Below are 22,153 nucleotides of genomic sequence, written 5' to 3'. Positions count from 1 at the left end.
CAAACAGAAATATAACCAAGGGAAACCCTGAGTATACTCTCTGTCCTTTTTCAGTGGAACACCACTACCCATGGCAGAATAAAGAATGGAGTTAATGAAGGGAGTTTACCTGTAAAAGATACATCGGGGAAAGGTTCAACTTTCTGTAGGAACCAAACCAAGACACGGTAAGAATAATGCACTGATTGTATTAAAAAATAGTAGCACCGTGAGTACCACCCGCCCCTCCCTGCGGCAGGCCATCTGCTCTTGAGCTGTTTGTCCAGCAGTGAGGATTGATTTCCACTGATCTGCCCACAGTCTCTCTGACACAGGGGCTCTCAAGTCGTTGCCTTGGGACTGGTGGTAAGGATGGATGAGACAGCTGGTCAGGATTAGGCAAACAGCCCATGGCCCTGGGACCAGGTCATGTTACTGTGCCCAGAGCTCACGCTTTGACCTTGAACTCATTCGAATTATGCTCTCATCACCCACACTAACAGCCCTGATCAGCTCTGAACAACATACATCACCCTGGGCAACCCCAGCAACAGCGTGGGCTTTCCATTCTCAAGGCAGTTTGAATTGAGCCCATGACACCCACAGGCTCACATGGGCTTAAACACTGACCCTCAAAGGAGCAATAAGATGTCCAAGGATGAGCTACGTGGCCCTTGCCTCCAAATCAAATGACAGCTTTAAGACAGCTCAAGAAAAGCAAGAAATAGTCTAAGAATTTCCAGAGCATGTGCTCCAAGTGACACAAGAGAATGACATACCTGGCCATCCCCAGACTTGAAAAGTTAGCAGGGACAATGAGTATATCCAGCCGGGAGAACGGGTGTGTTCCTAGGACAGAGTGCGCAGCTGAGAGGCAAGGAGGGATCAGAGGCAGAAGGGTCTCTTGGCAGACATCCCGGAGGCACATCGGGGCAAAGACTCGGTGAGGAATGACCTCCTGGGCAGTGGCAGAGGCATTCTGGAAACGGCAGGGGTATTCCACGTGACCACAAACACCAGCACACCTGGGGATGACAGGAGAAAAGCAGATGCGCTTACTGGTAAACCGTGCCCACTCCTGCTGCGGAGGGGTGGAACTCTTCAACAATGGACCACTTACAGGAGACAGAAGTTCCAAGGGGCTCATGAGCAAAGACAGTTCTCTGTTCAAGTGAATAGCAATGAAAGATTACAGATCAAAACACCTAAGAGGGGCTGGGGCTCGGGCTCAGGGCAGAGTGCTTGCCTAGCATGTGTGAGACACTGGGTTCCATCCTTAGCACCACATACAAAAATAAAGAAAATAAAGGCATGCTGTCGATGTACAACTACAAAAAATAAATAAAATAAAACTGATGTGCTTGAGTTCATGGAGCAGTTCAATCTAAGTGATAAAAAAGCAGTCAAATCTTGTTTTAGAATAAACTGAGGGGATGGGATCCAAACTCAGAATGAAACTACCTCCCACCCAAATAAAAACAATTTCTTCCCTCAGTAACGTGCTTTTAAATATCATCATGGGAAAATCTCCAAATCAGGGATGAATTGTAACTCTGAAAGGAGGGGAAAGTACAGCCAAGCTTAAGATAAAAATTCTGGAAATTTTCTAGAATGAGAGACTCATACTAAGGTAGGAGAACAAGCCAAATGACAGTTGCAGGTACAAAGTTTTCAAAAAAACACAGTCCCTTTGACTGACAAGCCGTCTGGGGGTTCTTCACAAAGCCCATCCAGAGCAGCTGCTGAGGACCCACTGGTTTTCTGAGGCAATAGTCCCGCAGGCTACTGTCAACACAAATTTAAAGGAATTGTCCTTTTAAGTAACCATATGAAGCCCACTCAGTACCATCTGACCACTCCCAGTTACCCCGTCAAAGGTGCAGCTGAAGAGAATTTCTAGAACCTGACTTGCAGGTCTCAGGACAGCTATCTACCCACCAAAACTGACTTCAAAGGGAAGTCTGTCTTCTCACCTGCTAACATGTCCTTTATGCAAGCACAATGTGCAGCCTCTTTACTTTGTATTACAAATTATGATTATGACAGTAGGTGCTTGTTTGATTCATAGTGAACACAAAAAAATTTTTAAACACCGGCCTGTCCCAGTATGGGCAGGTTTCAATGACAATTCCTGTTCCAATTTATGAAGTGCCCTTCCCCCAAGCAACGCCAGCTCTCAGGAGATCCATACAGCGGTGCTCTCCCCTCTGTGTGACTCAAGGAGCCCGGCCTCCGGCCCTGATGATGCTTCATCGTGGTTGAGGGTAAGAAAAATGGAAGGAGAGCTACAGAAACTTCAGCAGAATAAAGCAGTAGAAAGACTATAATTACTGCCATTGAACTCTAGCCGCAGTCCCTGGATTGATAACCTCGCATTGGAGAGTCAGCCAAGGTGCCTGTTGGTAAGCACTTAACTGAAAGGCCAACGTGTCCACCTAATGGCAAGAACCGTTCGGGGCATTAGTTCAATCAAAGGTCTCACAAAGTGGAAATGAACCACCACCACACCTTTTCCTACTGTATTTACACAGGCATATGATGAGCTACAGTCATTTAAACTCACACTCCCGGTTGAAAAGCTATCAGAGTGTGTTAGCAATGGAGATCCTGGAGGTGTACAGGCATCTTCTGGATAAATTCCACAAACCACAGTACAACACTGCAAAGAGGCTCTTCATCTAGGAACATACAGCCTGTTTCCACCAGGCAGGTTTATTTCTTATAGACAAGAACACCAAAGGGCAGAGAATAGATTGAGGTAGCCAGAGATACGCCAAAAAACCCCACTTGTTCAAGGGAAAATGTGATTGAGAGTCTCTTGGGAAACATATGGCACTAGCCTAGCTGATGGAAATGATTCCAAGTGCGTGACTGGGCACTATTTTCCATAATCAAAGTCTGAGAGAAAATGCAGGAGTATACGACCATCAAACCATAGACAAGTGAGACCAGTAAGACTCCTAACAAAAATGGAAATGTCATGAGGGAAGTAACTCGCACATGGTGCTATGGTGTGGATGTGAGGTGAGGTACCCCCAAAAGCTCACGTGTGATACCATGCAAGATTTAGACAAGAAATGACTGGATTATCAGAACCTTAAACCAATCAGCAAATTGATCCACTGAAGGGATTAACTGAATGGTGACTGAAGTGGTGGGGTGTGGCTGGAGGTGGGAACTGGAGCCGTGGCCTTGGGGTATATTTTTTGTTTCTGGTGAGTGGAGTCTCTCTGTGCTGCTGATCACCATGTGAGCTGCTTTCCTCTACCATGATGTTCTGCCTCACTTCGAGCCCCAAGGAATGGAGGCTGGCTGTCTATAGAACAAGACCTCTGAAACCGTGTGCCCCTAAATAAACTTTTTTCCTCCTTTAATTGTTCTTGTCGGGTCTTTTAGTCACAGCAGCTACAAAGCTGACTAAAACAGAGAGACAGAAAACTTGGGTTTCAGCGGCCTCTCAGAGACCAGCTGTGACCAGAGCAGGCAAGGTGGTATCTGGGACCTCTTTACCTTCATCTTTCTGCAAAGTGGCTGCTGAAGGAGGGAAGGAAGTGATTGGAAAGGGGTGTGAAAGAACTTCCCAGAGTGAGTGCTCTCTAACTGGCTTACAAAGTATATACAGTGTCAGAAACTCGGCAAGCCAAGTAAGACTTGCTCATTGCACTGTACGCTAACTACGCTTTAATTAAAATGAACAAACTGGAGCTGGGGGTGTGGTTCAGTGGTAGAGCCTTGCCTAGCACATGTAAGGCATTAGATTTGATCCTCAGCACCACATAATAATAAATAAAATAAAGGTATGGGTCCATCTGCAACCAAAACAACAATGAGAAATAAAATGATCTCTGAGGTTTCTTCTTGCACCATGACTCCGTGACAATTGCTGCATGAGCCCCTCTGTACATCCAGCCTGCCTCTGGAGAACTCAGGGGATGCTGCTGTATTTGCACTGAATCGTCAAGTCTCGCAGAGACCCCATGGCCACGTGGAGATGTTCTCTTTCCGCTCAGGCAACTCTTCACTCTCCACACCTGTACAGAACGACCCTCCCCACCAGGCCTGCTCTCCTTCAGAAGGAACTGCCCATTTTCAGTGCCTTTAATCATTTTTGCTGAGCTTCTCTGGACTTCATCCAAGTTTCCGTGCCGTGCTTAAGCTGCATGGTCCCAACAGAAGCCTAGAGAGGTTAAACATAACACCAGAGTCCTCTGTGGCTGGAGCAGAATAAAATTAATAAGTTTTTGACAGTTTATCTCAGTGCCTTACAGCTAATGCATTACTGCAGTGCTCACCCAGAGTGGGCTGAGTGTGTGGAACTGGAGCTGGAAGAGGGAGTGTTCTTCCTATAATTTAGCCCACATGAACAATGATCAAAAGTTCAGTGACCAATCCTCTGGCCAAATTTCTGGAACCCAGATGAACACTTTAGGCAAATGAAAGCCTGTAGTCTATAAGGCCCCTGTAAAAGCTAGATTTCCACAAATTGAATTGGGGGTCTCAAGGGTTTGAAGTAGAAAGGGGGTTGGGGAAGGCAAGGGGGACCAGATGTGAACATAACCAGAAACACCCTAGGATTGGAGAGCAGAGAGAGAGAGAGAGAAAGAGATGTCATGAGTAAACACAGAGCCACCTCCAGCTAACGAGCAGTGGCACCCAGGCATGCCAAAGCCAGGGCAGTTGCTGTTTAATCAGCAGTACTCCTCTGCTGCACAAGCATGCTGCTGAGTGAAGGGAGACCACAGGCATGGTCTACAAGGGGCAGGGCCCACTCTGCAGGCCTCCACTTCCATGAAAGGGCAACCTCCCATGAAGGACACACTGCCCTCTCCCCCAGCTTCCCTGACTGTCTCAGCCACTGGGGACTTGGCCTTTTGGGACCTTTGTGCTCACAGAGAGGGTACTTTCGGGCCTGCTCTCTGTCTTGCAGTAGGTGGGATGAGCACCTGTGTCACAGAGACTGCAGCAATCTAGTGGGTTGTCAACTAGGTGGGGAAATTCCCGCCATTTGGATCGGAGTATCACCCCACTGACCACACACAGGGGCACTCCCTGGGCTCAGCTCCTGTCAATGACAAAACCTTTATTTTAATCTCCTTCTCTCATTCCTCAACTGGTTTTAAATGTAGAAGGACAAGAGAGGAATAGTATTTATCCCATTCTCCAAACCCCAACAGGAATTTTAAGCATCATCTCTTCCTAGAACCCCTTTGGTCTGGCCATCTCTGTCTTTACGAATGACGGGTGCCAGACCAGTGAGAGGTCACTGTAGTTGTTTCTGGGCAGGAAAGAGAGCACACATAGGGAATGGCTACTACCCACTCCTGGCCCCAGGTCTCCTGGGAACATGGCTAGAAAGTCAAAATAGCAAATTTATTTCTTTGCCTTCTCTAAATCTTTCACACATTTTTCAACAATGCACCTCCTTATCATGGAACCCTGAGGCTTTAGGTGAAGCCTTCACGGCTCCTTCCCAGTGAAGATTTTGGGGACTCATGCACCAAGTCTGCATTCTGCAGAAGTGTGGCTCTGCCCACATTCAAATTCAACCAGTGTGAATGGCTCCTTCCAGCTCCTAGGCTCCCCACTTGTCTTTTCTGTCCTAAGATGACACATTCCAGTCAGTAACAGTGGCTTGATCATGGCAAGGACTCTCCTGTAAGGTCATCACTCAGAATCCAGAGGAATGTGGATTCTGATATTTTGATATATTCTGGATATTTTTTTAAGTCTCCAGGTAAAATTATAAATCACCTCTGCAGAGAGTCAAGCCTGGGTGTGAATCTAGGTATTGTTGACTAAACAGGTATAAGAACATAAATGAGTTACTGTCTCAGCCTCAGTGTCCTCATTTATCAAAGTCAATCTATCTTACAGGTTTATCCTCAGGACTGAATGAGACAATATTTAGATCAAGACTTTCTCTGACTTTAAACCACCAATGGCTTCTGTATCGATTCAGGATAGGCTAAGATATGCTACAATAACAACCCACCCCAGCGTTTCAGCAGCTCAACATAAGAAAGTTTATTTCCTGGGCTGGGGATGTGGCTCAAGCGGTAGCGCGCTCGCCTGGCATGCATGCGGCCTGGGTTCGATCCTCAGCACCACATACAAACAAAGATGTTATGTCTGCCAAAAATTAAAAAATAAATATTAAAATTCTCTCTCTCTCTCTCTCTCTCTCTCTCTCTCTCTCTCTCTCTCTCTCTCTCTCTCAAAAAAAAAAAAGAAAGAAAGAAAGTTTATTTCCTGCTCATACCAACTCCACTGTGGATCCACTGACACTCTGGGGCACCTGTTCTCCTCACTCAGAAATTTTGGCTTGCCCACAGCTGCAAAATGAAGCCTCCTCTATGGCCCCAGTGCAGGGGAGGAGGGCACTATAGGGTCTCACAGGCAATTAAAGGCTCCCACATGAGAGGGGGTTTTGTCCCTGCTGTACACAATTCTCTTCTTCCCTCAAGCAGACATAAGTGAAATCTAATAAGCAAGAATATTCTACACAGCTCAGGAAACACTTCAAAATAGGCATATAACTTACTGACCAACAAGTGGAAATTGCTCCCTTCTGCCAAAAAAGCAAAACACAGGCAATAAGACATGTGTGTCAGAAGACAGAACACATGGCTTCATCTCCTAAAAGACCAACCTCTGCAGTCACCATGGCAAGAAAGCACAGCCTGCAAGAGAAACCATACGAGGATGTGTGCCAGGCGTTGCCCTGACTGTCCTCGGGGAGGACCGAACCAGCTGCACCACTGCTCGGATGTTCACCACCCTGAGAAACTGACCTGGTAGCTCTCTGCCAGAAAGGAAAATGGTTCAGTCGAGCAACAAGTAGCAGGCTGGGAATGGAGCATGAAGCACGAGTCTGTACCCATCCTGTGCAGACCCCTGTTGGCTCCAGAGCTAGAATCAGGTGGGCACCCAGGGAGGCCACAAGGAAAAGCCAACGGCCCGCCCCAATGTGTAGAAACAGCAGTGATTTTCTGACCTATTCCACACAGAAAATAAGTACTGAGGTGAGCAAGGCCCCGACCCCGTCTGATTCCCTTAGCCCACTGGCTTCGGGACAGCTTCCTGCACTTCTAAGAGGCCAATAAGCTCCACTGAGGAGGCCATCCATGGCAGCCACCGCACAGAAAGGCAAGTGGCTTACAAAGTGATCCAGTAGGCGATGTTAGTAAGTCGTGTTTTTGAGCAGACAAGCACTAAAAACCAGTTAAAAGGTGCAGGAAGAGGTGGGGTTGGCCTGAGGGTTCCTCCCTTCACACACACAAATGTTTCAACTGCACTCAGAGGACTGCACACTCACTCCTCTCGCTCTCCCTGCACAACAGCACGCCCACACTTCTGCCTCTCTCCTTCCTTCCCAGCAGGCCTCTCCCTGCTGTCTGAATCCTATTTTGGGTGAGGTTCTCGGCAGGGATGACTCACTTTCCCAGAGCCTGGAAGGAACGCATCATCCTGCTCCCTCCAGGGTTTGTTTTTCAGCAAGTTCCCAAACACAAACCTGAAGGTGGCCTCGGAAGATGAGAAGGGTCGTTCTGTCACCAGATCCTTCTCCAGCTTTATTTCTGTCCAGCATCCCACCGCAATCGTGAGGGTGGCAGCGGGCATCGGCATGGTTACGTAGTAATGCCAGCTTGAGCACCCTGTGAAGAAAGAAGCAGCACGTGAGGCTGTGGAAGGCTCCGGGCCCTCCTCTATTTCTTGAGATACAAGAAGAGCCCAGGGCAGGTCACCCCAGCAGACCCAGGTCTCTGGGAGGGGATGTTTCAAGGCAGGCAAGGAGGTCTGGGCTCTTCCAGCTATCATTCTGATGCCTCACAGTGAGGCTGAGCAAAATGAGGTGCGAGGTGGTCACTCACAACACACGCCTGCGGAGACAAGAACACGTCTCGCTCGTTCGAAAGCACAGCTGACATCTCCTGAAGGAATGAATGATCGCTTCTGTCCTGAAACTAAATAATTCTTCCCTGGGGCTGGGGTGGTGGCTCAGTGGTAGTGCACTTGCCTGGCATGTGTGAGGCACTGGGTTCGATTCTCAGCACCACATATAAATAAATAAAATAAAGGTCCATCAACAACCAATAAAAATATTTAAAAAAAAATAATAAATGATTCTTCCTAAATAAAATAAGTCGAGCTAAAATGCACACCATAGAAAATACATGACACAGAGGAAGGGGAACTCCTGGGTTTCAGTCCTAATACTGAAATAAATTAGCTACAGAAGTTCATGGCTTAGCCCCTATCCTGCCATTCCATTCAGATGATCCTCCCACTGCTCGATGAGCAGATGAAAAACACGAGTAGAGACTTCCCCAGATCCATGACGCCCAACTAGTTCCCAAGAGGGGTCTCAACCCCAGGTGAGGGTGTTCTATGTATGTAGTTCAAACCTTAGGGAAGCTTTGATCAAAGGGACAAGTGACTGTTAACTACCACTGCATCTGCCTTAGATGGGAAAAGGACATGCCTCTGAAATCTGCATGATTTAGCACAGCATTGCTGATGCACGCGCTCTAAACTGATGCTAATATCACCTTATATCATGAAGCCCATTCCTCCATTCCTCATGTTTCCACGAGGGGAAGTTCCACTGGAGTAACACCTCTCTGTCAGCCCACGTACAAGAGCAATTTTCGCTGCTTTAAATGTTATAGGGTTACACACTCATGGACAGCCTGTGATTGTCCAATTCGGTGAGTAAGCAGATAAGATGTCAAATTCTGGGTTGAAATATTAACATGCCCACATTGGCCCTAACATGACATTTTCCAAGAGCTGAGCTGAGGGAGTAGTCCTGTGTGTGGTCAGTGGGGTGACACTCTGATTCCAAATGGCGTGAATTTCCCCATCCAGTTAGATTTTGATCTCCATATGGTTGGCTCCTTCATCTACTGATTCTGAACACAGGAAGGGTCTTTATTACCTTTCAAATTGTGCCAACTTAAATTCAGAGAAATATGTTATGGAATTTCTCTAATGAACAACAGAATTTTATGTAGGAAGCAAAGGCCTAAGAACATGTATGATTCCTGGTGTAATCCAAGCCTGGAAGCCCTGGAGGAGACACCTGAGAGAGGGGCACAGAGGGCATGCCCAGGGCTGCTGGGAACCCAGCACAGAGGCAGTCATTCTCTCAGCCTGTGTGAGTTTCACCCTGCTTCTAGAGCCAGGGTAGCCATTATCGAGATCCCTTTTTCTCAGCTGACCAAGAAGTGGAAGCATGCCCTTTGTCAAAGAGACAATCAAGTCCAACGATTCTAAAGCCAACCAATGATATACATCGCTTCCACAGCCTTAGAGAGAACCATTATCTCCAGCCCCAGTCAGTGGGAAGAGGGTAACAGTCACAGAAGTCTTGGGAGAGCACGGCATGGAGCTGGCCTGGTAGCTGCTCCACGTCTACCTCAGTGTCGGCCTCTGTTGGCCCCTCACTCCCTGCAACCTGATGCCTCCTGATGCTCCATGGAGAACTTCAGTTTGCACAAAGCCAAGAGAGCAGGTAGGAGGTGGAGTAGAAATGAAAGAGGAGGAAGGAAGGCCCGGGTTAAATATTCTGAACGAACACATTTCTTAATCAGAGAGCTCTGGCCAGTCATTATTTTTCTAAATTATTTTTGAGTGTTAACTGTGGTTCCAGGTTGAATCTTAAAAAGTCAAACCCTTCAAGGCTGGATAAATCAGCAGCAATGGTGAGGTGTCCAGATAAAAAATGGAAGCTTGAATGCATAAGGCCATCTTCTCTTCCTCCCAAGCCCCTTTTTAAAGAACAGTGAAAGGAGTTTTTTTTTTTTTTAAGTCATAAATCACGAGAACAGGGAGACTAATCTAGGAGACAGCTGCAAACACTTGAAGCTAGAACGAACGCAGACGGCAGAGACAAGTGATGGCAGAACCACACCCTAAGTCGGTGGTGGAGAAAGAGAAGACGCACCCAGTTTCACCCTCCAGAAGCCCAAAAGGCTGGTGGGTGGAGAAAGGTTAACCTGAGCAGTGATGAGAGCCGTGACAGCCTCTCCATTCTGCACGCCTGGGCTGTGCCCATCCCACCAACCTGGCAAAGGACGTTTTCCAAACAGAAGACAGGGCTCTCTGTGCCACAGGGGTGTGGGAAGAGGGGAAGAAATGGCACAGGTGAAGAAAGTGAACAGGATGTGCGTGCAGGACCCCGAGAGCACCAGCCATCTCCCAGAATGCCAGTGGCCAAGCTTTCACCCTCCAGGCAGGAGACTGAAGAAAGCTACTCCACCACGGGCAGAGCCCAATGACAGGAACACCGGAGGACTCCGTGACAAGCCGGTGGTGAGGCTCGCAGCTGGCAAGATCTCCGTGGGCACTTGGTGCTTCCCTCTTCCTGATGCACAGAGACAAACCAAGGACCTCCAGGCACCTTCAGAAAGCCACTCATGCAAGAGAGACCAAAATAGACCAAACAAGCAACCTGGAGCACAGCAACCACTCAACCACCACATCACACACACAAACACCCAGAATCGAGGGAATTTACTGCAGTCTTGACACAAATGCAGTAGAGTATCAGAAAAGGGCATTCTGCAGCAATGAAATGAAAAATACATTGGAAGGAAAATTCAATGAAAGGAATGGGATGAAATCATAAAGGCAAGGAAATCCACCAGAAAGCAGAGCAAAAACTGAATAAAAAAGTAAAGACAAAAGAGATGAGGGGCGGTGGGGATGAGTTCCAGAGGCCCACGTCCAGGCAGCAGGAGTTCCAGAAGGAGGTGACGGAGGGACAGAGGGGGAAGCTGCCAGTTTATGGAATCCAGAAGCACTGCCCCAACCTGGAGAGAACACGGATTTCCAGACTTAAAGGACTCAAAGCACCCAAAGCACTACTAGGTCCCTTGACCCCACATTAAGATACATCATTATAGAATTTAGAAGCTTGGGAATGAAGATAAGATCCCACAAGCTTCCAGAAAGAGAAAGTGGTGCCGTACAGGGGAGGAGCATATACATATCATAAGGACATTTTCAGACATGCAGAGTCTTAAAAACTCACCTCCTACGCACCACATCTCTAGAAGGGACTAGACTATATAAAGAATGCTTCGAACAGAGGTAGTAAGCCATTAAAAAAGACAAAGGAGCCAGCGCAGGAGAGAAACAGAGGTCGCCTGCAGAAGGACAGAGATGGGCAGCCAGAAGAGGGGACACCATGCCTGCCAGGCAGCCAAGGAACCTCAGGAGACTGCTTCAGAAGGAAACCCGGGAGAAAAGGAGATGTGGGTGATCACCTTAAAAGGAGTTCTGAATGGCTTTCAAAGAGTCTAGGCTTAGGGCTGGGGATGTGGCTCAAGCGGTAGTGCGCTCGCCTGGCATCCATGCGGCCCGGGTTCGATCCTCAGATCCTCAGCACCACATACAAAGATGTTGTGCCCACCGAAAACTAAAAAATAAATATTAAAAAATTCTCTCTTTCTCTCTCTCTCTCTTAAAAAAAAAAAAGAGTCTAGGCTTGACAAAACCAAGAAAATGGGGGGGGGGAGGGCGGGTGGCAAACAAAACACCACTATTGACTCCAAGAAGAACCCACACGTACAGAAATCATAATGTAATCATAATTTCATTATGAGACTCAGCTCTCAATGACAAAGATAAAATACAAAGAATGTTGACTTAATCAATGCTGTGACATGAGTCACATTGGGAAGACAGGATGTGGGGAAGGAAGCAGGGAGGAGAACGAACTAAATTTTCACCCGTGGGACACGGTGAACGCTGACGAGAAACCAGAGCAGGTGAACACAGGGAGTGAGTGCGAGAAACCCAGAGGATTGTTTAACTCTAAATATTGCATTTTTAATGTAAAATAATTCAAAACAAAACCAACTAATCAACTGATCAAAAGGTAAACTTATCAGAAAAACAGCAGCATCTTTGACCCTGAAATACTATCAAAATGATGAAATACAGCTGGAAGGACGGGCCGGCCACAGAGAAGGTGCAGGCGCTGCTCCATCGGGAAACCCTCTCAGGAACGAAGCAAGCACTGAGCACAATGGTTTCTATGTTCTGTGCTGAAGTTTTGATCCGATTTTTTTGCTACAAGTCTAGTTCTTGGTACCATCTAAGGCCTAGGCAAGGTGGGACTTGTGGAAACCACAAGAACTGAACTGAAACTGCTTCCAAAAGAAATCACTGCTAAGGAAATAGGAGGTAATCACGAGATCCCTGCACAGGGTCACCAAAAATCCAGAGCTCCTAGTGACATCGCATCCCAGCACCACTGTCAGAAAGCGTGTGTACCTTCGAGGTAACACGGGGAGGGCACTAAGAGCCGTGAAGGGATGTAGTAAGAGGAAGAATGAGATGAGCCACAAAAAAATTGCCAATATCTTAAATAACCCAGAATTGGGGAGTGAGGTGGCCACAGTGATAACAGAACCTGAACTGAGTCTGACGAGAACGCTTTAGAACTGTTGTCGTCACTCGCATCACTCCTCCCTCAAATGTGGCTGCAAAGTTAAATAATGGAAAGAAAGATTCTGAATGTTAAAGAGGATGCCCCTCTATACAGCCCACAGCTTTTTACTTTCTTAGATTCCTAAGTCCCTTTTCTAGCGGGGCTCATTCGGAACAAACTGCTTCATAGTGCAAGCTTTTAAAACGAAGCCTTTTTGGGAGCTACCAAGTGACTGACAAACAGGGGCAGATCAGCAGACTGGGCCACTAGGAACCAGCCAGGAACCCAATTCCCAAGGACTGTGGTTGACCCGAGATGTTTCTCAAGAAGAAGAGTCTGGCCCTGAGCTTCTTGTCCAGATCTTAGGTGAAAGCTAGAGCCGTGGTGACATCACAGAACCCTTCCACACACTAGAAACTGTTTTCATTAGCTCATTACTTCGAGGACATTTCCAGGGTTGCTTGGTAATAGAGTATCTTCCGAGTTGTGTGTCAGTGGATGTCTCCACTCGGCCCATCTTGCATGAAGACTGTTCGCTGCCATAGGAAACACCTACCTTGTCCCTTATATAACTACAAAAAAATATGAATAACAAGGTGTAAATACTGCCTCAGAAAACAGAGCTTTCATTCCAAAGACAAAGAGAAATCATTTCTGGATAGGCTGCTGTTTGTGATAGACAAAGGGAACTGATGGGAGTCTATTCTGGTGCGTGTCCATGGGTTAATTCCCGCTCCAGATGCCGGGGCTCCACAAGCAAAGTGTGGGCACACTGCTCCATCTCAGCAGGCACCAGTGTCGCAGTGTATTACAGGGGAATGATCACAGCCTTTGTCTCATAGGGTTCTGGAGGATTCAGTCAGGTAATACAAATAGAAACCACTGGGCACAGCACTCAGATCCAGCGCCATCCTCATCATCGTCACTGTTGTCGTCACTCGCATCATCTGCAAGCTCTCATCTTCACAGCTGCCTCTCCCGGGCGCTCTGGCTGACTTTCTGGAAGCAGAGGCGAGGGATATTTGGAGGTATGGCTGCCACATGTGCACCAAAACCCGTGACCTGAAGGGGCCCACATATGGGGTTTAAGGTTGAGTGGCATTAAACACAGTGCACACAGAGCGATCCATTTAAAGGAGAATGACAGCCCAGAGGGGGCATCCTGTGTGACTTCACATAGAATGGACCATTTGGAGACTATTTAAATGGTGTTTACTTTAAATGAGCCATCCTCGATAAAACAGTGAATGCCCTCATTTTCTTTTTTTGATCCAACCCACTTGCACTAGACTGCTTTGCTACACCAGCTGCAAAACAAAGAGAACATGCCACACTTGAAAAACCGAGAGTTTTTCCTCTGCAAAAGCCTGAAGATCATCACACCCCTGGATGACTGCACAGCCAGGCCTGGATTCATTAGTAAAGCTAACAAGAGGGGGATGACAGGAAGGGGAACTCCCTAACTGCAGGCACCAGCAGCCTCCAGCTCACCCTCCCTTCTGGACAGATTCTGCAAAGGTGCAAAGGTGGGCTTCTGAAGTCCTCCAACAGTGATCAGAGGTCCTTAACACCCCTATACCACTTTCTCAATCTGCAGTGTATTCAGAGGGAAAAACTCACTTCAATTGTCTCACCAACAAGGCAGATCTGTCACAGGAGATATTGTTCTTTTTTTAGTATTTATTTTTTAGTTGTACTTGGACACAATACCTTTTTTTATTTTTATTTTTATGTGGTGCTGAGGATCAAACCCAGGGCCTCACACATGCTAGGTAAGCGCTCTACCCCTATAAGCCACAACTCAGCCCCAGAGATACTGTTCTTATAATCACAATAACAGCTGCTACAAGACTCAATTATACATTTTCATCTCCAAAATGGGACTGAAAATTTCCTTAAAGATGATTGTGTTTTTTCCAACAATAGGATTTGAAATATGCTGATTTTCAAATCACAAGAGGCAGTTTAAAATTTAATTCTGGCATCTTTATGTATATCTATAAAGCACCAATTAAAAAATAATAAACAAACAGTAGGAAAACCAATGGAGCACAGGAAGAAGAAAAAAAAATAACTTTGAAAATAAGTATCATGAAGCCAGCTTCAGCAATTAGCAAAAGCATGTCTCAAATAAAAAATAAAAAGGACTGGGGAGGGAACTCAATGGTAAAGCACCATGGATTCAATCCCCAACCAGCCCTACCCACCCCCGCCCCCCCAAAAAAAACAGAAAAAGCTATAAACATCATAACTAAAGAGTATTAAAACAATTACTTTAACTATTTTTTTCCAACTACAAGAACGATCCTCTGAATAGTCATGACGATCCCACCTTCCAGTAAAGAGCGGAGAGGGAGAATGCAACAGAGAGGTCGGGACTCTGCATCCTGAACTTCACAACAACTCTGCTAATTATTTGAGAAAATAGTTTTCACAAAAGAAACACTGAAAGACGAAAAATCAAAACATGGTCCTTTTTACCCACTTCTTTCAGTCATGCCCATCACAATCAGTACAGTAAACAGGAGCCATATGGAAAAGTCAAGTCCTCTGCACTTGGACGAAGAGCCACACCACACAGACGCCACCCTGCTTCTTCAGAGTGTCTTTGCATACTAAGCATCTCAGAACTTATATTTAAAGAGCTATTGTTTTCACTGAAAATTAAAACAGGCACATAAATCCCTCCTATTAAAAGCATCCATGTACCTTTTAAACCTTTCCACCATAGTTACACGAACAGCAGGAAGCCTGTGGGAACGTCAAATGGATGCATGCTTTCATTTAGCATATCAGGTTCTTTCCTCAGCTCTAACACAGCCCTCCTCACTTCCTACCCCAAGACCTTTTCTTTCTCCAGCCACAATCCCTTCTTTCAGTTTCCCCAAACTATTCCATATGTTAAAGAGTATTTTGTAACAACTTTGTATCACAAATTAAAGATGCTTAACAATATGTATAGGAACGTATTTATAAGCATATATAGAAATACCACATACAATGTATATATTATTTCCCTTCAAAGTATATATTATCCACACATTGTGTAATATATGCATAAAAAGGAGGGAAAGCTCCCCATTTTGGCTGCCCTTCCCCTCTTGGCCTGCTTCTCCAGTGCTTAGGTCTTTCAGCAAATCCCAGCTTTCTTGGTGTCACTACTTTGCAGATGCCAAGTCTACACATTCTGGTTTTATGAGCTTAGTGCCACCCTCCTGAATACCCATGGTGTGACTGTCTTTCATTAGTTTTCCTCCATTATTGCTCAAAGGTTGTAACTGGCACCAGAACAAAGGAGACAGTAAGGCCCTGGGTTGGTGAGCACCAGCACTGCCTAACCAGGGCGATGTGCCAGGGCAGGCCACAGGAGCGGCAGGGCTTTGGGTTTTCTTCCCTGAAATGGGGTAGGGCCTCAGGCCCACGAGGCCCAGGAGAGAATGACCTTGGAGAGCTTCGGGTGAACTAGGTAAAAGAGCGCCACCTACTGAAGTAAGAACACAAGCGCTATTAGATGTGGGGAGGCTTTCCTTGCAGACTGGGGACATTCTGGCTGGGGGCATTCCTACAGGAAGACAAGGCACCAGGCTTGTCATCCCAAGTCTCCCTGGAAGGTCTGATCAACAATGCAGATGACCAGTTCACCTTCTACTTCAGTACACATGGAACCAGTGGACTGGACACCAAGTTGTACTGCTCCAGATAATCTCGGGTTAACTTCAGTATTTTATATTCACATGAGAATTATGAATGTCAAGTCCCAGACAAAATTCCACAAGCAGTAACAAGTGGCACATACATGCCTTCAGCATCACAGTGATCCGAAAGAGGCCACGAGCACTTCTGCATGCGCTGCGTATGTGCAGGGTGAGGAATGCAGGCAAGAGTCAGTAGATATGAATCACAAAAGTAAAGAGCTAACTGACAAAGACTTAAAAACACAACAGCACTGTGTGGGACACAGCCCTGGCTCACCAGCAGCCTTCCAATGGAAAACATGAACACATTTGCCCTGCATTCCAGCCCCTTGTTGTAGGTATGGGTATCACCCCAGAATTAATCAAGTTTCCAAGTCTAGATACAAGAAGCTTTCTCTACTTTGCATTTTCTCTTTGTGGGGAACACACTTAATCATAACCATTCCTAAATGCCTTTTAATTTACCATTTCCTTGTACGTAATTCCTAGTTGCATACTGTGGGAGCAGTCTAAATAGAATTGCTCATTTTGAGCCATCAAGAGAGAAGAAAAGTTGGCTTTCAACTGCACACAGGAGGGTCTGGACCCTGAAATCTTGGCTTTTTCCTGGAATTTCCCACACAGTCAAGAGAAAGAGAATGTCAGAGAGCTGGTGGATTGGGCAGGCATTTTGTCCAGAATGAAGTAATGTCTACAGTCTTACTTTTGCAAAGAAAAATAAAATCAGATCCCAAGCAAAGGCACATGTCGTTTTTAACACCTTTCACTTATTCACATGTTTTTTTCTCCTTCATCTGGAAGGAGCTTCGATAGTCTTACTCATCTTTCTTGAGGCTTCCCATGAAAAACAGGCAGAGGATTTTTTTAGGAAGTAGGAATATGCTAAATTAGACTCAGTAAACTAAACAAAAAATTACCAGAGAAAAATAATAACATACTCAGACAAATTTTTATTCTTCTAAAATTTATGGAGGCTGGAAAAAAGGCATAAACTCAAATTAGCAGCACAACAAAAGAAATGACCTTGAAATCACTTTTGTCCCTATGGACAGAGGGTTTAAATGTTCCTTCCATGAACATATTACTTTTGCCTGACCTACACAGGCCACATGAACTCATCAAATAAATATTTGAGCACTTATTATATACAAAGCATTGTACTGGGCACTGGGTTTCTATACTCAATAGTTTGGCTATACTGGGGCAGGAAATACAGGCGACAATAACACACAGGATAACCCTGCGGCCCAAATAGCTTCATGCTGAGGAAACTGAATAATAAATGAGTCAAACAAGTTAATCTAAATCTATGGCCTTGACTTAGCCTTCTTGAAAAAATATAATGACTATTCAGCTAATAACAGTCTTACGATGGTCATTATCCTACAGCCCAAATCATTAGCTTTCTTTTTAAAAAGAGTTAGGAGGATTGATTTCCCTCATGGAGCAAAGACTCTGAGGTCCCTGCCCAAGGGCTGCTGTCATCTCTGCTGCTGTTATCTGCTCCCAGGTACTTTTCCTCCTTCCGGGAAATCAGCTGGCGCACGGTGAATGTGCTAATCAGGCTGATGATGTGTCAATGTGATGGAAATGGAGACTTGCTGGGCCACGTTTGGCCACTCATGTTTTCAGGGCAGTTCATAGTTTTCAAGGGCATGGTGCACAACAGAGTACAGGTCCTATGAGACCAATCTGCCAATCTAGAAAACACGACTCGGAGAGGAAATGATATCACATTATATCCTCTTACCTTTTTCTCCAGGGGGTGTGATACATTTGTAGACATTATTCCATCCTCAGAACAGCTGTTTTTGGTTGTGGCAAAGAGCTTTATTAGCACTCTGGATGCCCTCTGCTCACCCCCAGCTGCAGCTGCAGGAGACACTGCAGTGCTGTCTGTAGACGTCTTTCTCCCTGTCTCGCTCAGGCCTTCCTCAGTGTGAACTGGTAAAATCTATTGTGTGATATCATACGAGGTGTAAGTAGTGTGAGAACAAGCAAATCCCAGTGAACATCTACTTTATTATAACTCTGCTCTCAACTGGTAATGTTGGGGGAAAAAATGTCCACAGACATATTCCTGGAAGTATCAAAGTTTTCCATGAAAATTTTAAAGTTAATTCTTATTTTAATTTTTCTATGATAATCTTCAAATAGATAGATCAACAACAGACAGATATGGTAGAAGTCAGAGGTCAGAAAACTTTTTTCTGTAAAGGACCAGGAAGGAAACATTGTAGGTTTTGTGGGCCTTTCTTACAAATAGTCAACTGTGCTGTTGTAGCACATAAGAAGCCCTAGACAATGGCCACGGATCCAATAACCCTATTTACAAGGACAGGCTGTGGGCTGGATCTGGCCAATGACCTGAGGGTTGCTGGCCCCTGAAAGCATACAGGTATGGGTGAGTGTTGCCAGATGACTCAGAGTTCATGTCTGCCTTAGCTTGTGTGACTGAACAGGCATGTGGGGACGACCACCACTACTGAGAGATAATCCGAGAAGAACATAAGGCTGATGCTTTTGCCCAAGTAAAGGCCAGATGATTTCACCACATGTGTGTAAGCTAAAGTGATGGAAAGGTGGATCATCACAAAAACAAACGAACAAACAATACATTTGTATTGTAAAAGGCGATTTTATGCCAGCAAAATATTAATCTTTATACCAATTTTAAATTGTTAATCTAAATGTTAAGATTTTAGGAGTTTGATCTGTTTTATAATTTTATTTTGGCTTCACAGATGTGCAAGAATTCCAAGCATACAGAGTTTATATTTAGTGTTAGGTTGGTAGTTTTGAAAATATCATTCTGATATCAATAATTTACATCAACCTTGGTAAATCATGAGATTATTTTTTTTCTATCTAAAAAGAAAAATAATGCTTAAATTTGTGAAGCAAGGCCAAATACAAAGCCTTCCATCTGAACCACAGGGCCAAACCATGAATGAGAAAGTCCATGGGCAGTGGGGAGAAACCACAGGGGATGACCACATGGCATCCTGGGAAGTGCAGTAACCACAAGGAAAACTCAGTGGGCTGGAAGACTCTGGTATCAGTGCCTGCTCAACACAGCAGTGTTTCAAAACACACTCTCTTGTTTTAGCATGGCAGGGAACCAAAGAGAGAAGGCAAAGAAAGGGCCAGGCATGTCTAGCAGAACTTGACCAGAAACGGCCAACAAGACAACAGAGCCTAGACAGAGGAGTGAGGCTTATCAGGTCGGCTCTGTATACTGGACTGAGAAGGAGTTCAGCAAACACAGGGGACAATGAAGGTACCACAGGAAAGTGACATACTTTATCCCGTCTGTTGGGTCACAGGAGAGAGGAAAGCCATGAAGGCTGTGGAAGAAAATCAAACCAAACTGGCAGAATCGAAGTGAAAAAAGACATCATCCTTAGGACTCAGCAAGAACAGGTCTGGGGAATCAATCTGCTACAGAAACCAAAACCAGTTTAGGAAACTAGTCTTGTCTTTATGAGACAAGAAGATATAATTTCTACGAAATAATAGTAAAAAGCCACGAGAAGAAGATAGGCTGAGGTGTAAGTGGTACCAGACTGACATAAAAAAAATGAAGTTTTTTTTAAAGAAGGATTGATGTTACAATGACATAATTTACATATAGAGTGGAGTTAATAAAGAACAAATATGTCACTACAGAAAAGCAGTGGAATAGAGTGTAAATAATAAATGAAAAGGTAAGCCACACCGACTGGGAGTATATTTTTGTAATACATATATCTGGCAAAAGGTTTATGTCTAGAGTATTATAGAAAAGTATTCTTAATACTTGGAAGAGATGCTTTTCAAAGAAGAACATAAGTACATCTAATAAATGAAATGCAAACTAAAAGCACAATGAGATGGTATTCACACTCAGTCAGAAGGCTAACAATCCATGGATTTGACACTGCCAGGTGCTTAGGGTGATGAGTAGCAACCAGAACTCTCACACATTGCTGGTGGGAATATAAAAGGACACAACCACTTTGGACCTAGTTTGGCAAGTGCCAAATCATAAGTTTAGAAACTTACACATATACTTTTAATATGGTCTAGCAAATCCACTCTTAGGTACTTGCTCAAGAGAAGTGAAAAACATGTCCACAAAAGTCTTATACATGAACGTCACAGTGTATTTTTCAAAATGACCAAAAGAATCCACATGCCCACCAACAGACAAGTGGATAAATTGGGATTTATTCACACAATGGATGGCTAATTCATCAATTAAAACAGAATAACTTACTGACATCTGCATCGATGTGGATGAATCTCACAAACACCACACAGAGTGAAAGCAGTCAGATGTCAGAACCCATACTGAACAAATGCACTGAGAGGGATTTTTGGAAAAGCTAAAACCCCTCTATAGAGATGTAAAGTAGCTCAGTGGTTGAACAGAGTCAGGCAGGGAGGACTGAGTACAGGCCACAGGGGATTGCTGGGGTGATGGGAATGCTCCGGGTCATCACAGAGGTGCTGATTAATCACAAAGGTGTAGACATCTGTCAAATCTCACTGAGTGATACATTTTAAATGTATGCATTGATTATATGTAAATTAAACTTTAGTTAAGTTGATTCAAAAGAAAGGCAGCACATCTAGATTTGTTCTGAAGTTTTTAATTACAAAAATTTTTTAATTTTTTTTTCTGAGCATCTAGGCAGCAAAACCAGACTACTTTCAAAGAATAAAAAAATGTGTTGCCAGATTTCTCCCCAGAAATACTAAATAAGAGACGATTGTAATAATATTTATAGTCATTTAAGAAGGGGAAAAAAATGACTCAAAAAGTCTATATCCAGCCAAGAACTGTTCATAAATGAATACAATTAAAAGTCAACTTAAATAGGAAAGGGACCTCAGAAAATAGGTTTTACACCCACCTTCACAGGAAAAAAAAAAAAAAAATAAAGCCTTTTCCCAGCCAAAAGACAAATCAAACTTAAGAGCTCAAGAATGAAGAAAATTATTGCTAGAAAAGAGGCTGTAATACAAAAACCAGAACACAGACCTGAGACAAGCACTGGGGGACACAGGGGAAGAAAAGCACTAGAAGTGAATACCCACCAAACTCCTTATTGGATACAGAGTCCAGAGCCTCTAGTTAATTAAGCTATGAAGCATCCATTAATGAAACATCTGTAGTCTTAAAAATAATGATAATTTAAAAAAGCTCTTTCTGATTTGACATGAAATATCTATGAGATCAATTTCTTCTAAAGGGAGAAGTGCTATTCACGTATATAGCATGCCACTATTTATGCAACAAAAGAGAAAGAACATTACACAAGCAAAATTAGTAACCTGGGTTGCCCTGGGAAAGGGTTACTGGGCAGCTAGGAAAAAAGAAGAGGAAGGAGACTTTATTGAAATATGTTGTCTACTTTTCATTTGTAAATATCATCTACTTTAACAAAAATTTTAAATGTATTATTTACTTTGTTTTGCCTTTACTTTAAGAATCAAGTAAATATTCACTGAAGACTTCAGTACATATTTGTAAATCTAGCTTATGATAAAAAAGACATCACAGGGGCTGGGGTTGTGGCTCAATGGTAGAGCGCTTACCTACCATGTGCGAGGCCCTGAGTTCGATCCTCAACATGACATAAAAATAAATAAAATAAAGATATTGTGTCCAATTACAACTAAACATTTTTTTAAAAAGGCATCACAAATCAGAAAAGATACAGTAAGTGCTCTTAGAGCAACTGGTTTTCTAGTTGGAAAAAGATAATTACTTAGTCCTCATTTCACAATTCTCCTTGAAAACAATATACATAGAATAAAAAGTAAATTATAAAAATTAAGCTATAAACAAAACAGGTAAATCTGAGTACAAAGAAAGACTTTCCAAAGAAATCTGATAAATTTGATTTCACAAACATTAAAATAACTTGTAGTAAGAAACCTCATGTAAAACTAAAGGTATAATATCCTTAATTTTTTAAAGAGCTAATCAATTTTTTTTAATATTTATTTTTTAGTTGCAGTTGGACACAATACCTTTATTTTATTTATTTAT

The 22,153-nt window shown here is 44.2% G+C and overlaps 1 protein-coding gene across 34 annotated transcripts in view; it reads right to left on the bottom strand.

The window, feature by feature from the left end:
• Aopep (aminopeptidase O (putative)) overlaps positions 1–22,153 on the bottom strand; it is a 306,545-nt gene that overhangs the window by 235,091 nt on the left and 49,301 nt on the right. For 33 of the 34 annotated variants that reach the window (XR_013429872.1, XR_013429877.1, XR_013429878.1 and 30 more), the window contains 2 exons: positions 7,493–7,634; positions 759–1,004 (listed from right to left, as the gene is read on the bottom strand). Coding sequence is in view for 28 of the 34 variants with exons in the window: in XM_078030512.1 (XP_077886638.1) it covers positions 759–1,004; positions 7,493–7,634 (388 nt within the window). In the remaining 6 variants the exon portion in view is untranslated. The remainder of the gene's footprint in view (positions 1–758; positions 1,005–7,492; positions 7,635–22,153) is intronic. The other variant, XM_078030514.1, reaches the window with a different exon arrangement.

The sequence above is a fragment of the Ictidomys tridecemlineatus genome, chromosome 13 (genome assembly GCF_052094955.1).
Source record: "Ictidomys tridecemlineatus isolate mIctTri1 chromosome 13, mIctTri1.hap1, whole genome shotgun sequence".
NCBI classification, from domain to species: Eukaryota; Metazoa; Chordata; class Mammalia; order Rodentia; family Sciuridae; genus Ictidomys; species Ictidomys tridecemlineatus.
Note: the sequence above shows the minus strand (reverse complement) of the source record. Positions and strands in the feature narration are given on the sequence as shown.